The sequence below is a fragment of the Lontra canadensis genome, unplaced genomic scaffold (assembly GCF_010015895.1).
Source record: "Lontra canadensis isolate GAN:19392208 unplaced genomic scaffold, GSC_riverotter_1.0 scaffold11, whole genome shotgun sequence".
NCBI lineage: Eukaryota > Metazoa > Chordata > Mammalia > Carnivora > Mustelidae > Lontra > Lontra canadensis.
The window spans coordinates 26,992,338-27,016,246 of record NW_022631005.1 but is presented as its reverse complement, the minus strand read 5'-3'; the positions used below and the strand labels follow the sequence as shown (position 1 = coordinate 27,016,246).

The following is a 23,909-nucleotide window of genomic DNA, read 5'->3' as shown; positions in this document are numbered from 1 at the left end:
ATGTGTGTGTGTGTGAGGTGCTAAACAAGGCCTTAACCAGTTGTAGGAGTTAGTTGCAATTTTATTCAATATTCGTGATGTTGCCTAACATTTATTAAACAAGTATGGTGTGCTAGGCCCTGTGAACCTTGTAGAGGAGGAGACTGGATTTTGTCTGTGGGTAATGGAGAGTTCTAGAAGAGTTTTCAGTAAAAGGTACAATATGAGAGGCATGAAGGCAGTGGGGATGATGCATTTATGGGAGAAGGGACTGGCAGTGGGCAAGAAACAAAGGGAGGCAGTAGGCTATGTAGCTTCATGAAGGCACTGCTGGAGCACGGGGTTAAAAAGAGGAAATATTCAAGAAGTATATGGGGAGGGAAGCCAGCAGGATCTCAGGACAGCCAGAACGTGGGAGGTGAGAGAAGAAAGAGTCAAGGCAAATTAGCTTCATAGACTATATTCCTAAAAGAATGGAGAGACTGCCAGCTGAGACAGAGAGCCTGGGAGGCAGAGATTTCTAGAGGGAAAAAGAAAGGTGTCAGTCTGGCCTTTTGCCTTTGAGATACCTGGTGGCGCTGGTGATGGCAGGGGGTTGGGGGATAGCCGTAGATGAGTCAGAAGCTAGGGAGATAAGCATTGGCTAGGGATGATTATTTGACTTTTTACTAATCAGGTCCAGCACATTCAGCAAGGGATGAGACTCCTCTGGCCTCCCTTCATCCAGACACTGGAGCTCCATTGATCCAACTCCCTGGGTCTTGACTCATCCGACATCCTGCTGGTGGTTTGCTGTCTTTCCCCTTCCCCTTCCACCTCGGTCCCTTGCTCATGCCCTGTCTAAGGCCCTGCCCGCAGGAAAGAGGTGGGAATGTTTGTTATGCCCAGCTTGGCAAATTAGAGTGGGCAGCTCTGTGGAAACAAAGCCACAAAATGACTTCTGTCTGAAACCACCTGCTGGGCCACCTACCCAGCTCCTAAATCCTGCCCCTGCCGCTCACTGCAAACAACCTAGACTTTTCGAACATATTTCAAAATTAAGCTAAAGAAACTAACCTTGAAAGAAAAGACATGTATTTACTTTAGTGTTTGATGAGCCTGTAGGCAGGGTCTTAGAAAGCAGGTTTCTATGGCCACATTCAGTGTAATTCAAAGAAGCAAGTGGGCAGGAGAAACCAGGCATGTGGGGTCACAGGACACTGTGTTTGAAAGGAAAGCCTCCCCCCGCCCCCGCTCCCTGGACCTGCTGTGATTAGCAGGGCAAGTGCCTAATGACTGAGCAGTGGTCTGGGGGTTGGGGGATGGTGGTGAGGGCGTGTGGTGACAGGCAGAGATCCCTGACTGTGCTTTTCCTACAAGCCACTGTCAACTGCCCTTCTCTACCTGCGGGAAATTTCAAGAGGCCAGGGAGAGAGGGCGCGTTTGAGAAAGGACAACTATCTTGGAGAACATCCAAATAAGGCTTCCAGCTCAACCAGCAATTCCATTCTGCAGGTTGGGGACCTCTATTACAAAATCATGTTACGGGGTATGGTGGGGGGAGGGGGTATGGGGGGAGGACCACTTTCACAGGTTCACATGGTGAAAGCCAGGCAAAATGGTGCCTGGCAGGGAAGGACATCTTAACTACACACCCAGGACACATACTCCTTGTACCGTTTTTCTCTGAATCATTTCTATTTCTTTTTGGATCCATTTTGCCAGCATTTAAAAAGTTCCTGCTGGTGAGTCCATCCTACCTGCCCCTTCTGAGGGTTTGCTGGAAGCCAGTAGGGGCCCACAGCCATGCTGGCTGTCTGCACATGTTCTTTCTTCCTGGCCACTCTGTCATCAGCCAGGGTTGAGCTGTCGCCGGCTCAGTCAGCGTGTGTGGATGACAGAGCTCTGGCAACAAATTCACTATTAAAAGCAGAGGGCAGGTGCCTGGCTGGAGGAAAAGCATCTTTTTGCTGGTGGGATGCTTCTGGAGTTAGTCTACCTAGCCCTTGGCTTCTTATCCAAAGAAGCACCGTTCACCCTGAGGCTAGGGCAGCAGAATGGAAGAAGCCCCTCCTCTCAAATAAGGATTTGCTCTGGTTCAAGGGAATAGGAGAAACAAAATGAGTATATTCAGAAAACGACCCAGGCTAAGATTCACTGCCATTTGCCAAAAGGGCAGAAAGAAAAGTTAGAGGAACAAGTTCACTCTTCACCAGGTTCCCTAGGTGTCCCCTAATGTTTATTCTTGATTGTTTTGCAGGACTCACTTAAACAAAACAATGTTAAAATGTGAACTCTAGGGGCGCCTGGGTGGCTCAGATGGTTGAGCATCTGCTTTCAGCTTGGGTCATGATCCCAGAGCCCTGAGATCGAGCCCTGCATTGGGATCCCTGTTTGGCCAGGAGCCTGCTTCTCTCTCCCCTTCTACTGCTCCCCCTGCTTGTGCTCTCTCACTCTCTCTGTTGGATAAATAAATAAAATCTTAAAAAAAAAAAAAAAAAAAACAAACAAACATGAACCCTAAGGTAAGTTTTTCATACTCCAGCACTTGTTCATTGGCACAATTTGTCTTATTTCCTTTTTCAAGATGTTTTCAAATTGCCATTGGACCATCCCTCCTCCCCTCTCCCACTCCCTTCCTTCCACCCCTCACTGGAAACTCACTGCCAGAGGTAGAGACAGACAACTGAAGATGACAATTTTATCCCTCTTTTGAGTCATGAGCCACATATGGAATCATGGAATTCCCCCTTCACTCCTGACATCTTTCTTCACCTACTTCCTAAGACACCACGCTCCCCTGGCTTTCCTCCTGCGTAGTCTCCCTCTTTTCTCCCTGACCTGTAAACTTGGGAGGATGGGATTCTCCCTCTATCAACACTCCCTCCCCTCCTGACCTCATCTGGACCCTGTGTATGCAGACACTCAAAGTTACATTTCCAGACCAGACCTGATCTGCTGAGCTCCAGATGCCCATAGCACATGCCTACTCAACCTGCTCCACAGGCAGCTAGCACGGAGCATGTGCAAGATTCCCCACCACCTCCCCTCCACTCCCCCCTCCCCAACCCTACCCAGCTCCAACCTCAGCCTTCCCCATTTCAGTCAGCAGAGAGTTGTCCCTTCCAGGACCCGAACATTGAAGCCATCCTAGACCCTGCTATTTCCTCTACCCCCACCCTCTAATCTATCAATAATTGTGTTGTCTTTTTAATTAGATCTGGAATCAGCCCATTTTCACTCTGTGTTGTATGTGCCGCCTGTGGTGAGAACTCTTAAGAAAGCAGCGAAAATTAAATCTAAAAATCTAAAAATTTTGCTCCTTGCCGTACTAGCCACAGTTCAAGTGCTTGTGGGCCATGTGTGTCTTGTGGCTCTGGTACTGGCCAGCGGCGCTCACTCCTTTCACCAAGACCACCCTGCCCCAGCCACTAAACATCTCTTACATGAGTGACTAATACTAATTATAGCCCCCGAGGTGATGTTGCTCGTTCAGCCTAGCTGTTAGCCAGAGAAATCCTTTGGGAACATCTTAGGTTATCCTGCTTCTTTGCTCGAAGTCATCCAAAAGCTCCCATGCATGTCTAGCAAAGTCCTCAGAATGGCAAGTAAGCTCTTATGAGCTCTAGCTCCTTTTACTTGTCTGACCTCATCGGTGCTTCCCCTTCCAAACTGCTCTCGGGACAGCCACACTGACCTCCTGATGCCCTTGCCTCCAGGCTTCCGTACTGGCTCTTCCCTCTGCTGAGCATGCTCGTCCCCCAGATGGCCTCCCGGTTCATTCCCTCTCCTCCTTTCCTCCTTCCGATTTTGACCACCACCTTCTCAGTGAGACTTGTTCAGACCGCTTTTTAAATGTGAACCCTGCCCCTGTCACCAGCAGTCCTGCCCTTCCCTATGTACCCTACCCCTTCACTTTGTTTTCTCCACAGCACTCATCTCTTTTCAACAAATAATAGACACTTAGTAGTTAATCATATCTGTTGTTTACTCTCCAGCAGGGAATTTTGTCTAGTTACTCATTGCTGAAAAACTGGCCCAGAGGAGGCCTGCCATAAATATTTGTTCAATAAATAAATGGAGTTTTAGAGCTGGAAGGAGCCCTGGAAATCATTCTTGTATGAAGCAGCTGAAGGTTAATGAAGTGAAATTAGTCACTGTGGACCCACGATAAGTTCAAGGGAAGAACTGGACCAACAGTACCTAGGAGTCTTCACTGGGGGTCCCGTGACTAAGACCTCCCTTTCTACCTCCTTTGCCACAACCAGACAGAGAGCCAATATGGACACCAACCTAACTGCAAAGCCAGGGGTATTTATCACTTTTTTTCTTGGTAAGCCTTTGTATCATTTTACCATTGGTCCTGCTTCTCTGATAACTTGTAGGAAGCAAGGAACCAGGTGGAGGCTCGGGCTAATGGCTATTCTTACTCCCATATGTCCCAATGCGAAGACTCTTGGAAAACTGTAAACACACATGGTTGCTAGGATTTCCCTAAAGCAATTTATCAGTCTTGTTTAAAAAACAGACAAACAACAAAATCATGTTTTCATCATATAATTGCTAAATTAGTATTTGAAAAAAAGCTGATGAGCATGAACACATTGATTCTCCACTGCATCACTGAAATGTTTCTGACAATCCAGTGTAGATAAGAAGGAAAGTGGACCCCAGATCCCACTCTGAATTAGGGGTTCATCTGTCTTCCTATAGCTGTAAGGAAAAGCCATCTGAATATACACATTTTTAAATTCTTCTGCTGCCAATTCTGATTCAAAAAGAAAATACAGTGAGCGAGTTTGAACTTCCTAAACAGACCTGTTCATAACAGCCCGGCTCGCAGGTGCAGAGCTACACAGCACGATATCAGCAAAAAGCCTGGAAGACTCCATCCATGGCTCACTGGACGATTTAACTCGCCAGAGGATGTAATTAAGAACAAAGTTATCTTTCTAGTCATTCCTTCATTACTCAGATAACTCAATTGGAGACTTTTTGGGAGATGCCAGATTTGGAAATAAAATCCTTACAGACCGCACTGAAATGTCATGAAGATTATACCAGAAAACAAATTGATGCACATAGACAATCTTCTGAACATACCAGAAAATTAGATCTCAGGAGAGATGTGGGGCTTAGATGTAAAATCAAGGGTAGGGGCGGAGGCAGAGTATAGCGAAAGGCGCAATCAGTGGCTTCCGGGAGAAAGAGTTGCCCCGGAAGACCCGGTGCTCCGGCAAGTTACCTTGGGTGGCGCTCTTCATTGCTTTCACTAACTTGCCCCTTCCAGCTCCAAAACCATTATCTCCATAGTCCAGGTCACTGTCACTAGCACTGCCAGCACTGGCAGAGTACGCACACATTCTGGGTACCTTGTCCTAAATAAGTAATACGAGACCGTTAAGATTATTCACGCAAGTCGAATGCGGCAGAAGATCCTGCGAGGATGGGACACAGTTCAGATGGGCTGTGACTCGGTCGCCGTGGGCGAAAAATTCCATTCCCCTGCCCCACCCCCAGAACAGCTCTGCTTTTCCTGTCTGTCTCACTTACTGGAGCTGCAGGAGCAGGGCTGCAATAACGAAGCCATTGACCACTCTGCCGTAGTCTCAGGGCCAGGAAAGTCCTCACAGTTACCCGCTCTGCATTTTGTACACTTACTTCTTTAGGGGGTCTTATTTTTCTCAAGTGCCTATTATGAGCTGCTGTTCCAAGCCTAATGGCTTATTTGCTTAACTGATCTCATCACTGGCTTTCAAGTATCAGAGGGTATGGGAAAAAAATCAACCTTGAGAACAAAAGAATGAATGCTTGCCTAATTTATGATTTCCTTCTATCCCTTGAAAGGACGGGAGCCTTTAGGAAAGTATGCTACTGCTAACCCTATATGCTCCTCACATCCACTGGAGGTTGACGGGTTGAAGGACTCAGTCTCCGCTCTCACTCTCAGGTACACACAGCCTAACCCTTGAGTTGTCACTGGTGTGGCGATAAGGCTCTCTCAGGTGGTCGATGCTGTATAAACAGTATCTCCCTTTGTGCACAGAACTAGAATATTAGATCTGGGATTGCAGTTTGGTGTACAGAATTATAAAAGAATGTCTTTCAGGTCTGCAGGCTGCCCTGTTAGAACCTGTTATTCCCCACCCATCCCAGACAGTTCAAGTCTTTTAAAGTTTCTAAAGTCTGTTTGGGAGGCTGTCATTCAGTTGGAAATCATAAAAACACACGTTGGGATGTAAATCCCCTCATCTCGAGTTGTAAGTACAAGCAGCTACTCATTCCTTTGTTCCTTTTTTCATTGACTCATTCATTTACCCATTCAACAGATGTTTATCGAGTGCCTATTCTCTGCTAGGAGGAGGGAGAGGCTCTGGAGGTACGGGGTTCAATATGTGGGATACTGATAGTCCAGCAACGATGATGTCCATGAAGGATGACAAGTCTCTAGGCTGGGGTGCTAGGGGAGCCCCACATCTTAGAGTTCCAGTACGGCCCCAGTAACACTTTCTGCAGTAGGATGAGATGAATCTCTTCATCCCTCCATTCAACAAACCCTAATGGAACCAGGCCCTGTGCTGGGTGCTAGAATTGTAAGCTAACTCTTGCTTCCAACTTTCTCCCCCTGGCAGTCAGCAAAGCAGGCTTCTAAGTTCCAATTCACAGCAGTGACTCTCAAATCAGAACGAACTTTCCAGTGGGCAGAACTGGGCAGGGTGATGAGGGAGAGAACCCCAGAGAGGTGTCTGTGCTGCTGGGCAGGTATGCTGGGTGAGGAGTGTCCTGCCATCACATGTAGCAGGAAGGCTCTCACCTGGCCCGCATTCAGTTGTTGCTGTTGTTTTTGTTATTATTATTATTTTTACTTTCTTGGATTTGCCTGAACCCCTTTGCCATTGTCACTACCTGTTGTTTTTGAACAATTTCCCCCACTGACTCTGGGTGTCTTTAGGGTTTTCTCAACTCTCCAGTTCCCAAAGCGAGCACAGAGTTCTTAGAACAGGGCTTCTCAAAGTATTTTCCATGGCCCAGCAGTATCGGCATCACCTGGGAATTTGTTAGAAATATTTTGACTTTAACTCATCAGTACCAAGTCGGACATGGCGTGAATGGATGTGGAGCCCTCCGTGTGCTTCTGATGCCCACTCATGTTTGGGAACCACTGCTTTAACATTTTTATGTCTAAATTAAAGCATGATAGACTACACTGTTTTACTCTTTTGCTTCCTAGGTTCCTGCCTTGTAGAGCCTGCCATTCTGAGTGTCAGACATGGAATTCTAGTCTGAGGGGAGGGCCAAGTTCTAGTCCCGACTCCTGAGTACGGACCCTGAATATGGTCTAGCATCTCTCTGGAGTTGTGTTCTCTGCTGTAAATTGAGGCTATGGGCCCTGAGAATTTCTTTCCCTACTTGTCCATGAGTCCATACTGAGGTGCTAAAGGCTGAAAGAAGGTTCAGCCCCACTGGTTGTGGGGGACCCCAGATGTGGGCTGATCTGGGTATTTTTCTTCATAGTTGAAAGAAACTGTACTAGAAAGAGCAATGGGGGCTCCTAATGCCAGGACTGGAAGAGACAAAGGCAGCAGGAGTGAGAAGAGTTAAGGAAGGGCGGGGAAGCTCTGGTAATTGATCCATATGTTCTTCTTCCCACCCTCCTCACTGCCGGGTACCAACAAAGAGCCTGAAGGGGGCCAACCCAGGACAAGTTGAGAAATAGTGAACAAGGTGAATATGGCCCAGGTAACCAGCTGGAAGGGGTAAAGAGGAGGAAGCACAGAAGGGAATACCGAGTAACCCTGACGGGTGATAGAAATAACCCTGAGCTCTGAGCAACTTCCTAGGTCCAATCACACATCAGGAGGCCTATGTGTGCCATCTCAGGGTGGAGGAAGATCTCCCAGCAAAAATGGTAGAGGCTGAAGAGACACAGGTCTCATTGACACTGGCAAGTCATTTGGCTACTCTGGGGTATAATTATACCTCCTTTACCTGTCTCACAGGAACGAGGTAAAGGTTAAAGTAACGATAAGGTCATGAAAAAGTGTCATTATATCATTCTCAATGGTGCTCTCATGGCTTGGGAAAGTGAGTGCCCATTGTGTAACATCTAATCTGGGGAGAGCTTCCATGCCTCAAGAACCTAGGGGCAGATCTGTGGAAGCATTTCAATTCCTCCCAACAGCCCATGGTGTTCCTTAACAATGCAAGGAAGAAGGTGAGCCTTGGGCCTTAGTTTTTATTCACTGAGCCAATGACAAATTTGATCCAAAAATTTAATCTGTCGTTAAAGGGTTTAAGGAAGTCATTTTTCACCATCAGGGCAACAGGCGGAGGGTGCCCTCCCATCAGCCCACCCCACTCCCTTACCTGGGTCTCAGCCGTGGGGCCTTCACCCCCCCAGTCTGGAAGCTGCTCACTTGTAATGGTGTTTTCAGTATATTCAAATGACGAGCAGGTCTGAGGCCTTGGCTCTGCTTCATTCTGCTTTTGGGAATTGATTTTTCCTAAATGAGAAAATATACATGAAATCACAATCTGCTTCCTTCAACTCTTTACAAGTTTAGGGAGGGAAGTGAGGGAGACATTCAGCATTAATAAAAAAGGTCCAAATACAGTCAAAGCTCGGTATCTCAACATTCTGTAAGTCTGTGTTAACCAAAACATCCACACTGAATAGCTAGGGGTATCTATCGAGGATGTCCATCTTGGAGAGCTGAAGGCAAACTTTTCCAAAAAACGCTGACAGACTTTTCATGTTACGAAGGGGTCAGCGGGCAAACCCTTTGAGAAACACCCATTCCTCCTCAAATAGTGTTGATCATCAAATAATAAACAGGTTTCCTTTTGGGAGCACTTCTCAGAGCCTCCATTCCACTATTGAAAAATTGTCATGATGTCCAAAGAAATGACTTGAACTAGAAGCCCTAAATAATATGTCCTATATTGAAGATACTACTATAAATTTAGAGATAAAAGTCTTTTCCAGATTTTTTTTAAAGGATTCCTATTTAGAGTATAAGTATATTCTGAGAATGTTAGGTTGTCTGATTTCAAAAGCAGACCTTACCCCCATGCTTCTTATGAGCTTAACCTCTGATAATAAAGAAGAAGATGACGACGATGACGATGATGATGAAGCAGCAGCAGCCCTTCTCAAACATACTTGGGCAGGGAACCCTTGTTTTCCTAGAATACCCATGACGGTCATTCCCAGTGCGCTCGGAATGTGCCCTGGGCAACTCTGCTCTTAAAGACCTCGCGGGGCAGGACTCTCGAGCTTTTATGTGCCTACACTTCAGCTGAGCTTTTGTTAAATTTCAGTGTCTGAATGAGGAGGTCTAGAGTGCCGGTCTGAGATTCCGCATTTCCAGAAAGCTCCGGGGGCGATCCTGATGCTGCTAGCCTATGCATCCCACTTTGAGTAGCAAGGGTGTCATTAGCAGGGAATGATTAAAGAAAGTTCCCCCATTACCCTTAATAGTAGATTAACCTGCAGAGTGAATTCTCTCCTCAGGCCCAGAAGAAGAACCGCTGTTATTATGCTCCATCCTCAGTGATTACCAACAGGACGTGCTGTGAGACAGCCTCTCCACAGCATTTTGCTCCTGAGGAGAAGCGAAGTCACTGTATTTTCGTCAGCACTGTGAGACTTGTACAGTTACTTCTATTTTCCGTTATGCAGGAACGTGAAAAACCAGGTGAAAGGCACGCATGAGACAGGAAGGGACTCCTCTCAGCGGGAGTAACCTCACTTTCCTTTTGTTCCAGCCAGTCCTCCATTCCCTAATTTTTCAAGTGAGTCGCCCGTGGCCACAGAGAAAAGAGCAGCCTTGGAAAGGCAGGCCCGCGTCTGGACCACAGTGATGCTATCATCTGGTAGACAGGCAGCTGTGGGGTGGGGACCCCAGTAATACCCTATGGCTCTGTTAACCTCACTCTCTGTGTATACCTTTTTTCTTCTCTTCTTCTTCCTCTTCTTCTTCTTCTTTTTTTACAACCCTTCATGACAATTTAATTAAGACACAAAGCTCCAAAAACCATCACGGTGAGTATTAGCAGCAAGATCAGAACAATCTCCTTCCAATCCCCTTCTTATGAAGCAATTCAAGGCTTGTGGTTTCTATTCAATTTGTTATAATGACAGTGTTTAATCATGAAGTCTACTCGGCAGCCCGCTGCTGAATTGAGGTCACACATGTGACTATTCAAGCATGGAGCACATAATCTATAACTAAGATTTCGCCCCTGAATCTCTAGAGGCTGTGTCATTAATTAACAATGCATTTATTTAAAAAATAATATGCATTGCAGTCCTCCGAAATGTAGCCGTGGCTTGGAATGAGCCGAAGTTTGTGATGAAACATTCATGGTAGTTGGTATTGTATGAAGAACTCAGCCATGAGAATAGCTCAATCACATTTATTTGAAGATATTTAATTAAAAGTCTTCTTTTCTAATTTCTCAAAAGCCGACAGGATAATTTCTACTTGTGGCTCCTTTCTAGTCATCAAATCATAAAAGAGAGTCTTTAGAGTTCTAGTTCAGATGCTTATGCATGTCATAAATGCAACGTAAGCCATGCAAGTTAAAAATTATTTAGTGTCATCCTGCACTGCAATAAATATTTTTAATCCTGAGGGAACAATGAAAAAACTCTGACCCTTAGCCTGGTCCTATCTTGAATCACGGAAGCTTGTTTCAATTGACCGTGACGAAGGGGGGAGGTGCCTCTCAGTGGGGAGGCTCCTTCCACTCTATTGCACTTAATGCACAATCTACCCCTGATATATCAAACTAAGTTTTTTATAGATCAACATATAAATATATTTGAGCAGGACAGGAATATGTCAGAAGACATACATTTCTGGTTAGAGGGCAAGCAACAATTCTGCTAAATTTATGTCTCGGGCCTAAACTGGTCTATATTCAGAGTTAGGTTTTAAAAGAGAAAATCCTATGTGTATGTTGTGTGGGCCTTTGTTTTTTTGTTTGTTTGTTTGTTTGTTTTCCCATCAGTTTATATTTCCATATACCTATGCTTAGGTGCTTGTTTCCTTTCCATGTGTGTATATCCCTTGCTGTAATACAAGAGCCCATAATGTTTAACACATGTCCTTTACTTTTTGTTTGAGGACCTACAGAGATTTTCACTCACCCACATTCTCTTTGGGTAGAGGTCACTGACTGACCTCCTGGTGGAAACCTTTCCTGCTGCCTGTTTTCCATTTTTTGTCAGCAAGTGCATTATTTTTTGTGGAAACAATCTGATTTGGAAGGTTGAAGGCGGTTTACCTGAGGAAGCTGGTTTGGGGAGGCGACTCTCAAGAGGCCGTATGGCCCTGGCGGTCATGATGGGGTCGGATGTGGAATGAACAATGGCATTATCTGCAGAGGCCTGGCTGTCTGCAGAGGAAGGCACTTCTCGTTCAAGGGTCTGAGCTCTGATGGAAGAAGCGGCACAGAGTGCTGGCTGGAGAGAGAGGATGGGCTCGGTGTCCTCTGGGAAGTCTGGGTGGCACAGGTACCGCCCTGTGGAGCGATTTCCCGAGTCTGGGAGTGGGAAGGTTCCAATCCCACTGTCCAGCGTCCTCATCAGGCAGTTGGATTCTAGACAGAATAACATAGTGAGGATTAGAGAAGGCTCACATACAAGGATAAAAGGATTGTGAGCATTAGTCTCTGATCTGGAGGAACGGGGATATCTAAAAGGAAGAAATACTTCTAATGGTGTAGTAAGTTTGAAGTGAGTGGCATCACACCAACATTTAGTTGAACATGGAAATATTCCCTTCACATAATATGAGGGAAGACAGCCAGCCATTACCGGCTTTAAGACTCACATGTACTTACACCCTGGATGGCTCACTAGAGTTATCACAGAAAAAAAAAAAAAATCATTAGAGACCAAAAATGATTTTTGGTCACCTTTATTTCAATTGGAAATCATATGACTTCAACAAATTAGGTGAAATTTATTAACCAAAATACAATGAGTAATGAGCACACATAACACATTAAAGTGATGTCCTAACAAAGGTAATTATGCATCTCTTACATGAATTATCATCCACCTGACAGTTAACTAAGTGTCTGGCCTCTCAATTTAACTGTGAGGGCAAGTAGTGCACATGCTCTAAAGGTCATTCCAAAAGGTACCTTACCCATGATATTACCACTATATCACGTGGTCTTCATCTGACCCAATTGCCATTTGAAGCCAATTTATTGAGAGGACTACAGAGCCACTGCCTGTCTTTCCCCCTTACTTCACCCAGTGACACAACCCATCAGTACCTGTTGGATTTGTCACTCCCAGAGATCCCTGAAACTATTATTCCCTAAAATGAATCAAGTTGATTTCACTGCATGTGTGTAACATTTTCTGATGTGTCTCATCTTTAAGAAATTTTATATACAGGCAGAAATACAATATTGGCAAAAATGATTGCATATTTGATTTCTGAAATGGTTGATCCAAGCCAATGAGACAACTTCCTAGTTCTGCTCATCACTCCCAAAGTCTCCTATTTATATGATAGTCCTAGAATAAAACATCCTTAATAAAAGTTTGTATCGGCATCTTACAGTTCTAAGACTAAGAAATACTTAGTACCCTATTGGGCATGGTGGCAGATATAACAGAATATGGCATACTCTTTGCATCGAGATGCTCAACAGCTAACATTTTAGTGGTGCTTTTATAGAACATCTTCCAAAGTGGGTACTGCCAATAACTACTGTACAGACCCCAACACAGGATTCTTAAGCTCTGGAGCTCTCAGATTCCTTGAGGCAGCTGTGACAATACAAATCTCTTCGCCATCCAATCTCTAGAATTTAGAATGCTATGGGACATCCTGTGAAAGATAGCTGAAAGAGTTAAATAATGAAGAGTGACATATGCAAAATGTTTAACTTATTTATCAGATATTAGCTGGTACCTGGTAGGTGGATAGTTTATCCATAAGTGCCTTCTTTACACAATCCCATTTGGTACACAATCCCATTGGGCAATTAGTGCCAGAATTCCAGAACCTGTCCAATCCCTACCCTCTTCCTCGAAACCTCTTTGCTGCAAGTGAATAGTACAATTCTGGGAATTTCCTAACACTAAGGTTAAAAAAAAGGGGGAGTCGGGGGTAGGGCTGTGGATAGACCTGTTACAGGATTTAGTAGGTTTGGTGCTGGTTTTGGAGGCACTCAGGAGACAAAGTCCCTATCAAAGAAGAAGCTTCTGTTTTCAAAGAGGTGTTTATTGGGAAGATGAAGTTACCCTCTCTCACTGAAGAGCATCATACACCATGGGACCTCAGACACTGGTCAGGGACTGCTGGAGCACAGATTCATATGGCGATAGCCAGGGGCGGGCTTTTCCTTTTCACAATCAGTAGGGCTAAGCCTTAGCCCCATTCATTTCAAGGCCTCCACCTGGCCAGCTTTACTCTCAACCAGCTTCAAAGATTGTTCATTGTCTTCTCTATTCATTTCCTCCTCACTGAAGGGGGCCTGATTGTTACAGAAGGGCCTTTTTGAGAAAGGAGAAGCTGTTTGCCTGGGGAGGCATTGCCAGATGAGTTCGAAAGGAAAGACCCTGCTATTCAGAACTCAAGGTCTTTTCTTCCTTTTTGCCTAGAAATAAAAAACCCTCAGAGTTAGCATGTCCCTGTGTTGTACTTGGAGCAATTCAAAGAGGCTGAAGTTCTTCGGTCTCACACAATCAAGTGGGTCTTCCTCAGAACCGACCCAGGGCTGGGCAACACGAAGCAGACTCACAGGCTGTAACAGCTGAGCTGTGTTAGTCCCCACGTGCCCTGGCCTGCCTCCCACGGTAACTTACTCCCAGCCCCTTCAGGATTTTGTAGCCCCGACCTAAAGCATGCTCAGCAGGATGAGACATGGGAGATCTTTCCCTTTTGTGGACACGAATCATTAAGTTTGCCTGCTTACTGCAGCCATTAGGACCTCGCTCCTTTTTGGCATCATGTCATCACTTTTGCGACCTTATAAGGTAAGAACTATCATCACTATCCACAAGTGAGGAATCCTAGCCCCAAAGGGTTAAGCAACTTGCCCAAGGTCATGTGCTGTAGAGAAAGAGCTTGAATTTGAATCCAGTCACATGGAACTACAAAGATCCGGCTTTCAACCATCAAGCTGTCTTGATCCTTCTTCCCCAAAGTACAGATAAATCCAGAAGGGGGCTCCACTCAGTTATGAGCCACTGAGGCCACGTTGTGAGCACAAAGCTCACAGGATTCCCCCCCCCCCCCCCTCCCACCCGCCGCTCCTAGGCAAGGTGCTCAGCTTCTCCTCTGGTATCAGAGCAGACTCCTGAAATCTAGCTGGCTCCTATGTTCCCCATCCCAAGGTGTGAGTCTACTCTTAACTTTCCCTGTATTTACATGGCTGCTGCCCCATGCAGGGTGCCTGCACATCCTGATGCGCATGTTTTCTGAGGACCATGATCGCTCAGTAATGCTTCCCTCTGCCTTTTTCAGTTGTATCCATAGATGTCCATGCCAAGGTTTCTCTGTCATTAATCGCAGCTCTCTGGATTAGGCAACAGGCATTGCCTCCAAGGACAGTTTTTCCGGCTTTGCCTAAAAACGCGTCCTCCCCCCCCAACCCAAGTATTTGATGGCTCAGAGAGCACTGAATCCAGTTCCCTCCAATGAAGATTCAAAAAAGCAGAATGAGATCCTTGGCTGCCTTTTCAGTGATTTTTCTGGGGAGAAAGCCCCAGCCCCCAAAGCCCCGTATGTGCTGGCTTGGTCTATGAATCAAGGCAGGGAATAGGGCAAGGAGAGGTCTGGGGTAGGAAAAATGATGAAGGCAGGCTAGGTACGGGATACCCTTCTGAAAATGCCAACATTTTCCGATGTCTGTCCCCTTAAATTATTTTCCTTCCCTCCTTTCCTTTTCTAATATTATCATACCAGAATCTGTAAAACAGGACTTCTGGTATTCCTGAGTTTTCAGATTCTCTGAGAACTGTGTGTTTGACACTAAACTCACAAACCACCTGCTATTAAAGTCATTTTTTATTTCTAAAAATTACAGGTGCCAAATGTAGTGACTTTGAAGAACTCATTTGTAAGTACCTATGAAATGAGATGTAGACAGTCCGGGACTCGGGCCCCATATGCCAAGTTTCACCCTCAGGCAAATTTCTCCAGAATGCATAAACCTTTGGAAATGGAGTTTATATTGAAAATGCTGACACCTTCTTTATGTAGTTTCTTTAAGGTGCTGTAAGTTTCTCACAGTTCGTAAAAATACTGTAACCTGAAAAAAATGTTAGGTACTGTACTTTTGAAGCCAGCTTGTTGTCTCCCCTTGGAGAATTATAAGAATCCACAAAGTAATTAAATGGCTGTGATGGGAACAGAGTTCAAAGTAGCAAATTGACCTTGCATCTCGAATTAGCTGACAGTCTTGATCTTGACAAGTATAAGTTCACGTTTGTGGGTGTGAGAACAGCTGCCAACAGGGCCTTTCTAATGAGTTCAAGGGTTGGGTCTCTGGATGGACTAGCAGGTTTCATTCTTCCAAGGTCATCGATCACATCTCTGACCCTGGTCAGTCCTCCTACCTACTTTTCATTGTCCCATTTGCCTTCTCTCTCTCACTCACTCTCTCAAAGTTAAGTTCTCTCACTTATTGGCACTGACAAGCCCTAGACGTTTCATGGGATGACTCAGAGTGGTGCTTCCCAGATCTCTTAAAGTCATGGCACACATAGAAAATATATAGCTCACTGAGGAAAATACTGGCTACTTGAGATCTGATGGCTCCACATCTCAGCACCCCTGGGATCCATTCAGGGCATCAGCAACAGAATGGCAGGGAATCTCTTACTTGTGGGACGGACTCAGGATCTTTTACTCAAACCTCAAATGCATCACTTTGCAGATCTCCAGCAGGCAAGGAGATGGACATCTTTACGGTCTCTTAGCAGCTGATACAGAAATTTCTAGGCCCTCCTTTTTTTGGGAAAAATCTCAGAGTGCTTGAATTAGGAAGCATGTCTGGCATTGAAGCTTGAAGTTACTGTGCCTAAGAGGGAGACAAGCAGCCCAGGTGTGGGGTGAGTAGCCAAAAAGGGTGAGGTTCTACATGGGATGGTGGAGGAAGGAGTTCTGGAGAAACATTTCCAATGGGGATATGTCTACTCTTAACTTAGGGTGCAGAGTATAAAATCCTCACTCAATTCACCAGTGAGAATTAGCACCTTATGTTCCCTGCACCAGGAATCCTGGCAGGTGCTTTTAGTTTCCTCATCTGAAAATTAGATAATATAGCTTTCATCATGGGGGTGCTTTGAGGACTAGAAACAGAGCACCTAATAAACATAGTATGATGCCTGGAACAGGCACATGACTGTCATTCAGAAAAGAGCACAATTCTCTAAACAAATGTTATTAGACTGTAGGCATCCTGGGGGCAGAATGGATTTTATTTATCTCCTCAACATTGTCATATAAGTCCATTCCTGATTCTATATTGTCTTTTTTCAACAATACAGTGATTATGTGCTGAGAGAGCTGATAATAACTCTGGGCTGATTGAATAACTGATTTACTCTCCATCACCAGGGCTCAGCACGGTGCCTGACACATAGTCATTTCTCACCATGTGTAATGAAAAGCACAGGTGGAGAAAAAACAGCTCTAGTCTTTAGAAAATGCTTCCTGAAATTAAAGTGAATATGATGCTTTCCTTTTGAAACCCCAATCTGCTGCCTTTTGTTCTGACTCTGGCAACAAAAGAAAAGAGCTGACTTCCTTCTTCTGTAGAGCTATTTTTCACAGACGGTCAGACTTCATTAATTCAGATAGCCGGAGGGATAAGATCATTCAGAATTATTGAATATTTTAAAGGCCAATTTCTTAATACTTCCAAGCCCTTAGAGCAAGGGTCTGTGACCAAGACGAGGACAGCTCCTAGAATGGGGTTTTGGTGTCTTTCTCATTCTCCCTGCCCAGCCGCTTCCTGCAGACCATCACTGGCCGGAAGGTCTCAAGTCTAGAAGAAGAAGTAGAGGAAGAAGAGGAAGGAGAAGAAGGAGAAGAAGAAAGAAGAAGAAGAAAGAAGAAGAAGAAAGAAGAAGAAGAAAGAAGAAGAAGAAGAAAGAAGAAGAAGAAGAAATAAGAAGGAGAAGGAGAAGAAGAAGAAGCCGCCGCTGCCAGAGTGGCACCATCACCCTGGCCCTCATCCTCAGGGATTCTCGACGTCGTGATGTCGTGCTGAGTGCTGGCATCCTCACTGAACATCAGTGCCCATAGTAGTAGAAGAACTAAGCTCTTAACAGAGTCCAGTTCCCAGGGACCATCTGTAGTGAGTAGATGAGATTATTTGGTAACATCTTACATGGGTTTACACAAAGCAGTGAGTTTCTCTCTTTTAAAACATTTGTTCTCTCAAGTGGATTGTTCCAAACTTGTTTTATATTATTTCTTCACACGGTACTGTTACCTTTAAAAATAGCTGCAAAGGGAAAAGTTGATTTCCAGCACTGTTTCAGTTAATACACATTTCCATGCTGGTGGAATCTGAATTGGCAATGATTTTTGAGTGTTTGGAAAATGCTGCTTGTTTTCCCCTCAGCCTTCTCTTCTGCATGTCTCAAACTTTTCCTCACAGATCCTATCGTGCAAATCTGTGATCGCTTGAATTTGTAAACCCAGACTCCTGGTAGGGTTAATGTATTTGTCCAAAGAGATTATTGGATAGGAGAGGCTTGAGAAAACCTGACTTGAGTTCCAAGTTACTCTGAGTATTCAGGAGAAGGAAGTGAAAAAACAGCCATCGGAGCCAGAAAGACAAGGCTTGAAGACCCGTGCGGCTACCTGCTAGCTGTGTGACAACAGGGTTCGAAAAATAGTCTAAGCGTGCACAATGACAGCTCATTTGTAGTGAGCCTGGCACAGTGCCCATGACAAAGCAGGGGGCTCCATAAGTTTTCACAAGTGGTCGTCAGGGAAAGGTGAAGGCCCGGAACATACAATGGCATGGAAACCAATATAAACCAAACGTCTATCAGCACAGTTAGTATTCTACTGCAGCACCTGGGTCTGTCTTACTGAACAACGACCTTGTGGTTATTTCCTAAGCAATTACCTTTCGGCAACCATTTCTTTGGAGGTGAGCTGATTGTCAACCTCAATAAGCAGTTGTGAATATGGAGCCAAGTACTTGGAGTTGGTGGCAAGCTGCCTCATGCATAGAAAAGATGGAGCCTGTTCTTTCAAGAAATCCATTTTGGAGCTGGCACCCTGAGAAGCTTTTTTAAAAAGCCTAAATGAATGATGTGGACTGGTGTTCCTTTGCTCACAGACTTATTACATTCTCAGGGTACACGTGCATATTAGTAAGCCACGATTTTCAGTTAGCAAAGGTATAGCTCATCTATCCTAAGAAGTTGTACTCATTCCTGTGCCAGGATCTGCTCACTCCTACAGGTTCAAACAAACTACTTTAGTAATCACAGATTATTTTTTTCCTCTTCAACACTAATAAATCCTAGGAACAGAGAAAATTTTAAACTCCAAACTTTTTTTTTTTTTATTTTGAGCATTTTCATCACATCTACAAGTTTCAGCCAAAAAATGCAAGGAGGACCCAATACAATTCACCGGCCAGAAAGGGTGTTTGAATGCGTGCTTAGTAGCCGTGCTGTATTACTAAGTGGCATGCTTTCTTCTAATGCAAGTAGTCATGTAAATAAGTCTTTGTATGACTTCTCTCCAGGTTCTTAAACATCTTTTAGCTATGTGTGGTATTGGCACCAGGAACTTAAACCACAGATGGGAGAACAGATCTCTTTATTTGCACATCCTTCTCTTCATCTGTACGGCTGAAACAAGCTAAAAAAAACAAGCCTGTTGCCAAAGCCACATCAATTACATGTAGGTTATACATTCTAAGTTTATCCCGTGGCTTTCTCAAAGTAGTCAAAAATGACTATATTGGCTATTTATTCACAACTACTGGGTACCTTTGGCTGTGGCATTAAGATGACCTTCTGGAAGAGTAAATTCAATTTGATGGCTTTGGAATGCATGAGAATATTCAGCCTTTGAATTCCAAGTGGATTTAAGCTTTCTGAGACTTGAAAAGTGTAGAGAAGAATGTAAATTTGTTTTCCAGTCCCCTGTGCTCTCTTTGATATAAAGGGACATCTGGATATTGGGGGTCTGATGCACTGCCACACACAGAATGAATATGTGAAAATCATAGGGAATTAACATGACAAAAAATTAAAGGGAAAACCAGACCATGAATTTCCTTTGTAAAGATGAATGACAAGTTACTTAAACCAATATAAAGGATGTGCCACCTTATGCAGGGTTGGTGTCTGGTGAACAAATACTCTCCATCTAACACTATCGTCACATAAAATACTGTGCTGCGATGTGATTTAAGGATATAAACTGGAAAAGGTGAGAAATGCGTGTCAAATGCCCACATAGACCACGAATTCATAGAAATACTTCGTGAATTTATTTACATATCCAGCTGGTAAAATCCCTGAGGGGGGAAAGTTTGCTGTAAGATGTGTTTCTTCCTATCAATGCTGAAACATTCTGAAACAACTTCTAAGGCTGAGGATGGCTCTTGGTCTAGAATTTTGCAATACATTATGCAACTTTCTGAACACCTCACGATTTTACAAATGTTAATAATGATCTCTATTCTCTTATCCCTCAGGACTAAAAAATCTTGAGATCCTCACATAACTCCTTCATGTCATGCTATGTTACTGTGCTTGTCGTGTAAAACAGTGCCCGGACTTGCAGGCAGTGTTTACTGTGATACGGAAGAGTAGACTCATGAGGCCAGTATGGTTTAACAGCCAGCACTTGTCTGAATTGGTCAGCTGATCTAGGAACAGAGTTGGATCCCAGACTCCTATATCCTATTTTGGGAGTTGTCACTTTAGATCAAAGTCCTTGATGATGAGCATACACACGGATCCCTCCCAACTCCCCCCAAAACAATGACTACCCCTTGACTACTTTCCTATCCATATGTCATCTTGTCCTCTTTACTTTGATATTTTTCCAACTTAAACAACAAGACAAAATACAACACTGTACTCTCATTAACAAAACTTCCTAGAGTACCATAAAAATGTTGAATCACAATGGTTCCAGCCTGATCTATGATCACCATTTTTCTATGTGAAGAAATGTCAACTTATCTCTCTGCCTTGTTTCCTTTTATCCTTGCTCATTCTCTATCCATGACAAAATTACTCTATTCTCAACTTTTCCTCCCAATCTAATTATCATTTAGCTATCTGCTTGCACCTTCTTTTCAAATACTTTGGGCTGGTGTTTATGAAAGGCATGTTAAAGATCTAAACAAATGATGTTTACTGATTCTCCTCTGTTCACAGACTTACAACATTCTCAGATTACATTCCCAAACTAACAAGTCATTATTTCCCCTTAGAGAAAGTAGAGCATGTCTATCTCCAAAGGTTATCCTTGTATCTATGCAATGATCTATCTTCTCTCATGCATCTACTCCATCTCTATCTGTCCTGCCAAAAGGAAGTGATAAGTTAAACAATTATCTGGTGAATCTGATAGACGTAAATAGCTATTACGAGTAATTTTGTCTCTCTAAATCTTTTCTACTCCATATTAGGCTTTCTGGATCATATGGACTACTGCCTCTTCTCTCCATTTCACCTCCCTGGATAACATCAGCTTTGATAAAGCAACTGAGGGAAGGGGCGGAAGAAAATAAATTGGGGGTAAGGTGCTGCAGGAAGAGATTCAAAACACCCTGATTTGGCAAGAAGTGTATAAAAACAGAGAAGCATGGGGAGCTTCAGATGTGTCAATTTAGCAACAGATAAAAATTTATTAGGGATGTTTATAATACATCATACATATTATTACCCTAACTTTTTTATATTAAATTTTTACATGCTCTGAAATTACAAAATTATTTTATTTTGTTCATGTTACCGCAGTAATAGATATTTAATGAAAGCCTACAGAAAGATAAAAATTCAAAGTTCATAGGTGTTTTTCTCCATTTCTCTCTATATTTAATCATTCTCAATGATTTTTTAAATTACATGCAGAAAGGAAGAAAGCCCAAGTCTTCATATTCCTAAACTTCTTTATTTTAATAGTCACTCTAACATGCCTTACTTGCTTGGTTCAGAATTTTAATTATTATAAGGTAATCTATTTTAAGTGAATATTTAAGGATCATTTATTTTTCTTTTATGTGACTGCAGTTGAAATGTGGGTGAAGAGGAGGCTGAAGTTGATGTGAGCCTATCTTTCCAATTCAGCTGCTACTCTCCACTCACCAATATTCCATGGTTGTCTTTACAGGAAGATAATAAAGAAGTAATGAAATCCAACAGACCAGTGGATATGGGTATAGGTAAAAATACAGAGAGATTTTTGCTTCTGCCCATTAAGGATTAACAGCAACAGGAATACACTTACGCTGTTAAACACTGTTTTCAGATATTAGACAGTAGGCAGCATAGGACTTGACCTCAGAATCATGGGAAACAAATGAGGTGAGCCCTACAATTTCCCCAGCCACCCTTCTAATGACAGTTCCTAGACTGCAACACAGAGAAGGAACACAGAGCCTGCAGATCCCATTGAATTGAAGAGATAAATATATGCATGTGTGTTTGTGGGGTGGGGTAAGATGAGTATCAAGGTTGCTAGAATTTGCAGGGCTGTATATTCGAAAGAAAAGATAATAGCAGAGGTATACTTATAGTTTTTGGCTATATACTAATCTGAATATGCATGGGGTAAAATTAATGGTGTCTGCGAAATAATTACTATGAAGGACTAAGTTAAATAATTTCTTGAGCTCGCATAGGCTAAAAATAGTTTGTTTCCACCATTCAGGGAGGCTAGGCTTTCTAAAATGTGAACTATAGGGTAGAATTCTAAGAAAGGTCAAACCTTAGTAAGGAGGCTAAGTTTTACCTAGAATAAAGGCTTCCCTGGACTTGTCAGAACAAAACTTAAGAGTAAGCTTTTACAAATAAAACTAATCTGTACATACCTTAAAAGCACCCCAGAACAAAATTTAAAAATTTTTATAGGAATACTGAAATCCAGTACTCAACAACATAAACTTTATAATCTCTGTTCAAAAAGAACTAGGCATATAAAAATCAGGAAAATATGATCCATCAATAGAAACAGAAGAAGAAATGAGAGATAATAAAACTATAACAAAGAACCTTAAAATACTGTAGATAGGGGGCTCAGTCTGAGCCTTTGGCTCAGGTCATGATCTCAGGGTCCTGGGACTGAGTTGCTCGATGCTCCCTGCTCAGCAGGGAGTCTGCCTCTCCCTCTCCATCTGCTTCTCCCCCAGTTCATGTTCTTTTTCGATCTTGCTCTCTCAAATAAACAAAATCTTTTAAAAAAATACTGTAGATATTATAAATATGTACAAAGATATAAAATAAAATTGGAACTTCATTAAGAGACACGAGAATAATAAAAATACCCAAATGAAAATTATAGACAGGAAAAAAATCTATTTAAATAGAAAAAATACACTACATAGGAGTAAGAACAGATTAGCAGTGATATCAGATAACAGGTCAGCAGAGATGTCAGATATAGCAGGAGAAAATAGTGAATTTGAAGACATAAGGACATAAATGATCCAAAATAAAGTATATAGAGAAAAAAGACTTAAAGGAATAAACAGAGCATTAGTGACCTTGGAGTCAATATGAAATAGTATGTGTTTCTGGAGCTCCCAGAATGAAAAAAAGAGAAGAAAAATTACATGACAGAATAACCAAAAATGTACCATATTTGATAAAAACTATAACCCCAATTCTAAGAGAATCATTGAATTCCAACCAGGACCAACATGGAGAAGACTCACCAAGGCACATCATAATTAAGTTGCTGAACATCAATGATAAGAACAAATCTTAAAAGCAACTGAGAATAAAGATACTTTATAGAAGAACAATGATAAAACTGACAGCAGACATTATGTCAGGCACTACATAATCCAGAAGATAGTAGATAAATATCTTTAAAGTGTTGAGTGGAAAAAAAACAAACACCTATGAACCTTATAAAATTAATTTCAATTAATCAACTTCTCAATTATTTTAAAAATCAAAGAAAAAAGAAATACTTTTAAAACCAACAAGAGCAGAGGGGTACATAGGTGGCTCAGTTGGTTAAGTGGCCAACTATTGATTCCAGCTTAGGTCATGCTTTCAGGGGCCTGAGACCAAGCTTGGCAACAGGCTCCTCATACAATGGGAAGTCTACTTGAGGTTTCTGTTTCTCACTCTCTGCCCCACCTCTGCTCATGCTCTTTTTCTCTCTCAAATAAATAAATAAATCTTTAAAAAAAAAAAAAAAGAGCTGAGAGAATGTATTCCCAGAGGAGTTCCCAGAGGAGTTTTAGTGTAAGAAATATTAAGTGTATTTTCACAGGCAGATAAAAAATGGATATCAGGTAGACATTTGGATGTAAAGAGTACCAGAAGTGGTAAATATAGGTTGTAATATATAATATATTTCTATTTTAAAATCTTTTTAAAAGATAAATAACCAAAGCAAATGCAAGAGCATACTGCAAGCTTTCTAACATATGTAGACATAAAATATAACAATAGCATAAAGGATGGGACAGGTTATATGAAAGTAATCTGTGATACATTATTTAAGATAGATAATGCTAAAGAGGCAATTAGACTATATTAAACATTAGATCAATCACCAAGGAGTACAGCTAATACTCTGGAAGTGGAGATAAAGGGGAATCATAAAAAATAATTCAAAAGGCAGGAAAAAAAAGCAAAAATATGAAGTACAGAGGAGACAAGTAGAAAGTTATATATTAAGATGGTAGATTTTAAACCCAACTATTTAGATAATTACACTAAATGTAAATGGCTTAAACATGCCACTTAG

At 42.8% G+C, this 23,909-nt stretch overlaps 1 protein-coding gene across 3 annotated transcripts in view; it reads right to left on the bottom strand.

Annotated features, from left to right (window-relative positions):
- Positions 1 to 23,909, bottom strand: part of NCKAP5 (NCK associated protein 5) — a 182,512-nt gene that overhangs the window by 47,497 nt on the left and 111,106 nt on the right. For 2 of the 3 annotated variants that reach the window (XM_032856184.1, XM_032856186.1), the window contains 2 exons: positions 11,251 to 11,565; positions 8,326 to 8,462 (listed from right to left, as the gene is read on the bottom strand). In XM_032856184.1, the coding sequence (XP_032712075.1) occupies positions 8,326 to 8,462; positions 11,251 to 11,565 (452 nt within the window). Of the gene's footprint in view, positions 1 to 5,203; positions 5,337 to 8,325; positions 8,463 to 11,250; positions 11,566 to 23,909 lie in introns of all 3 variants that reach the window. The other variant, XM_032856185.1, reaches the window with a different exon arrangement.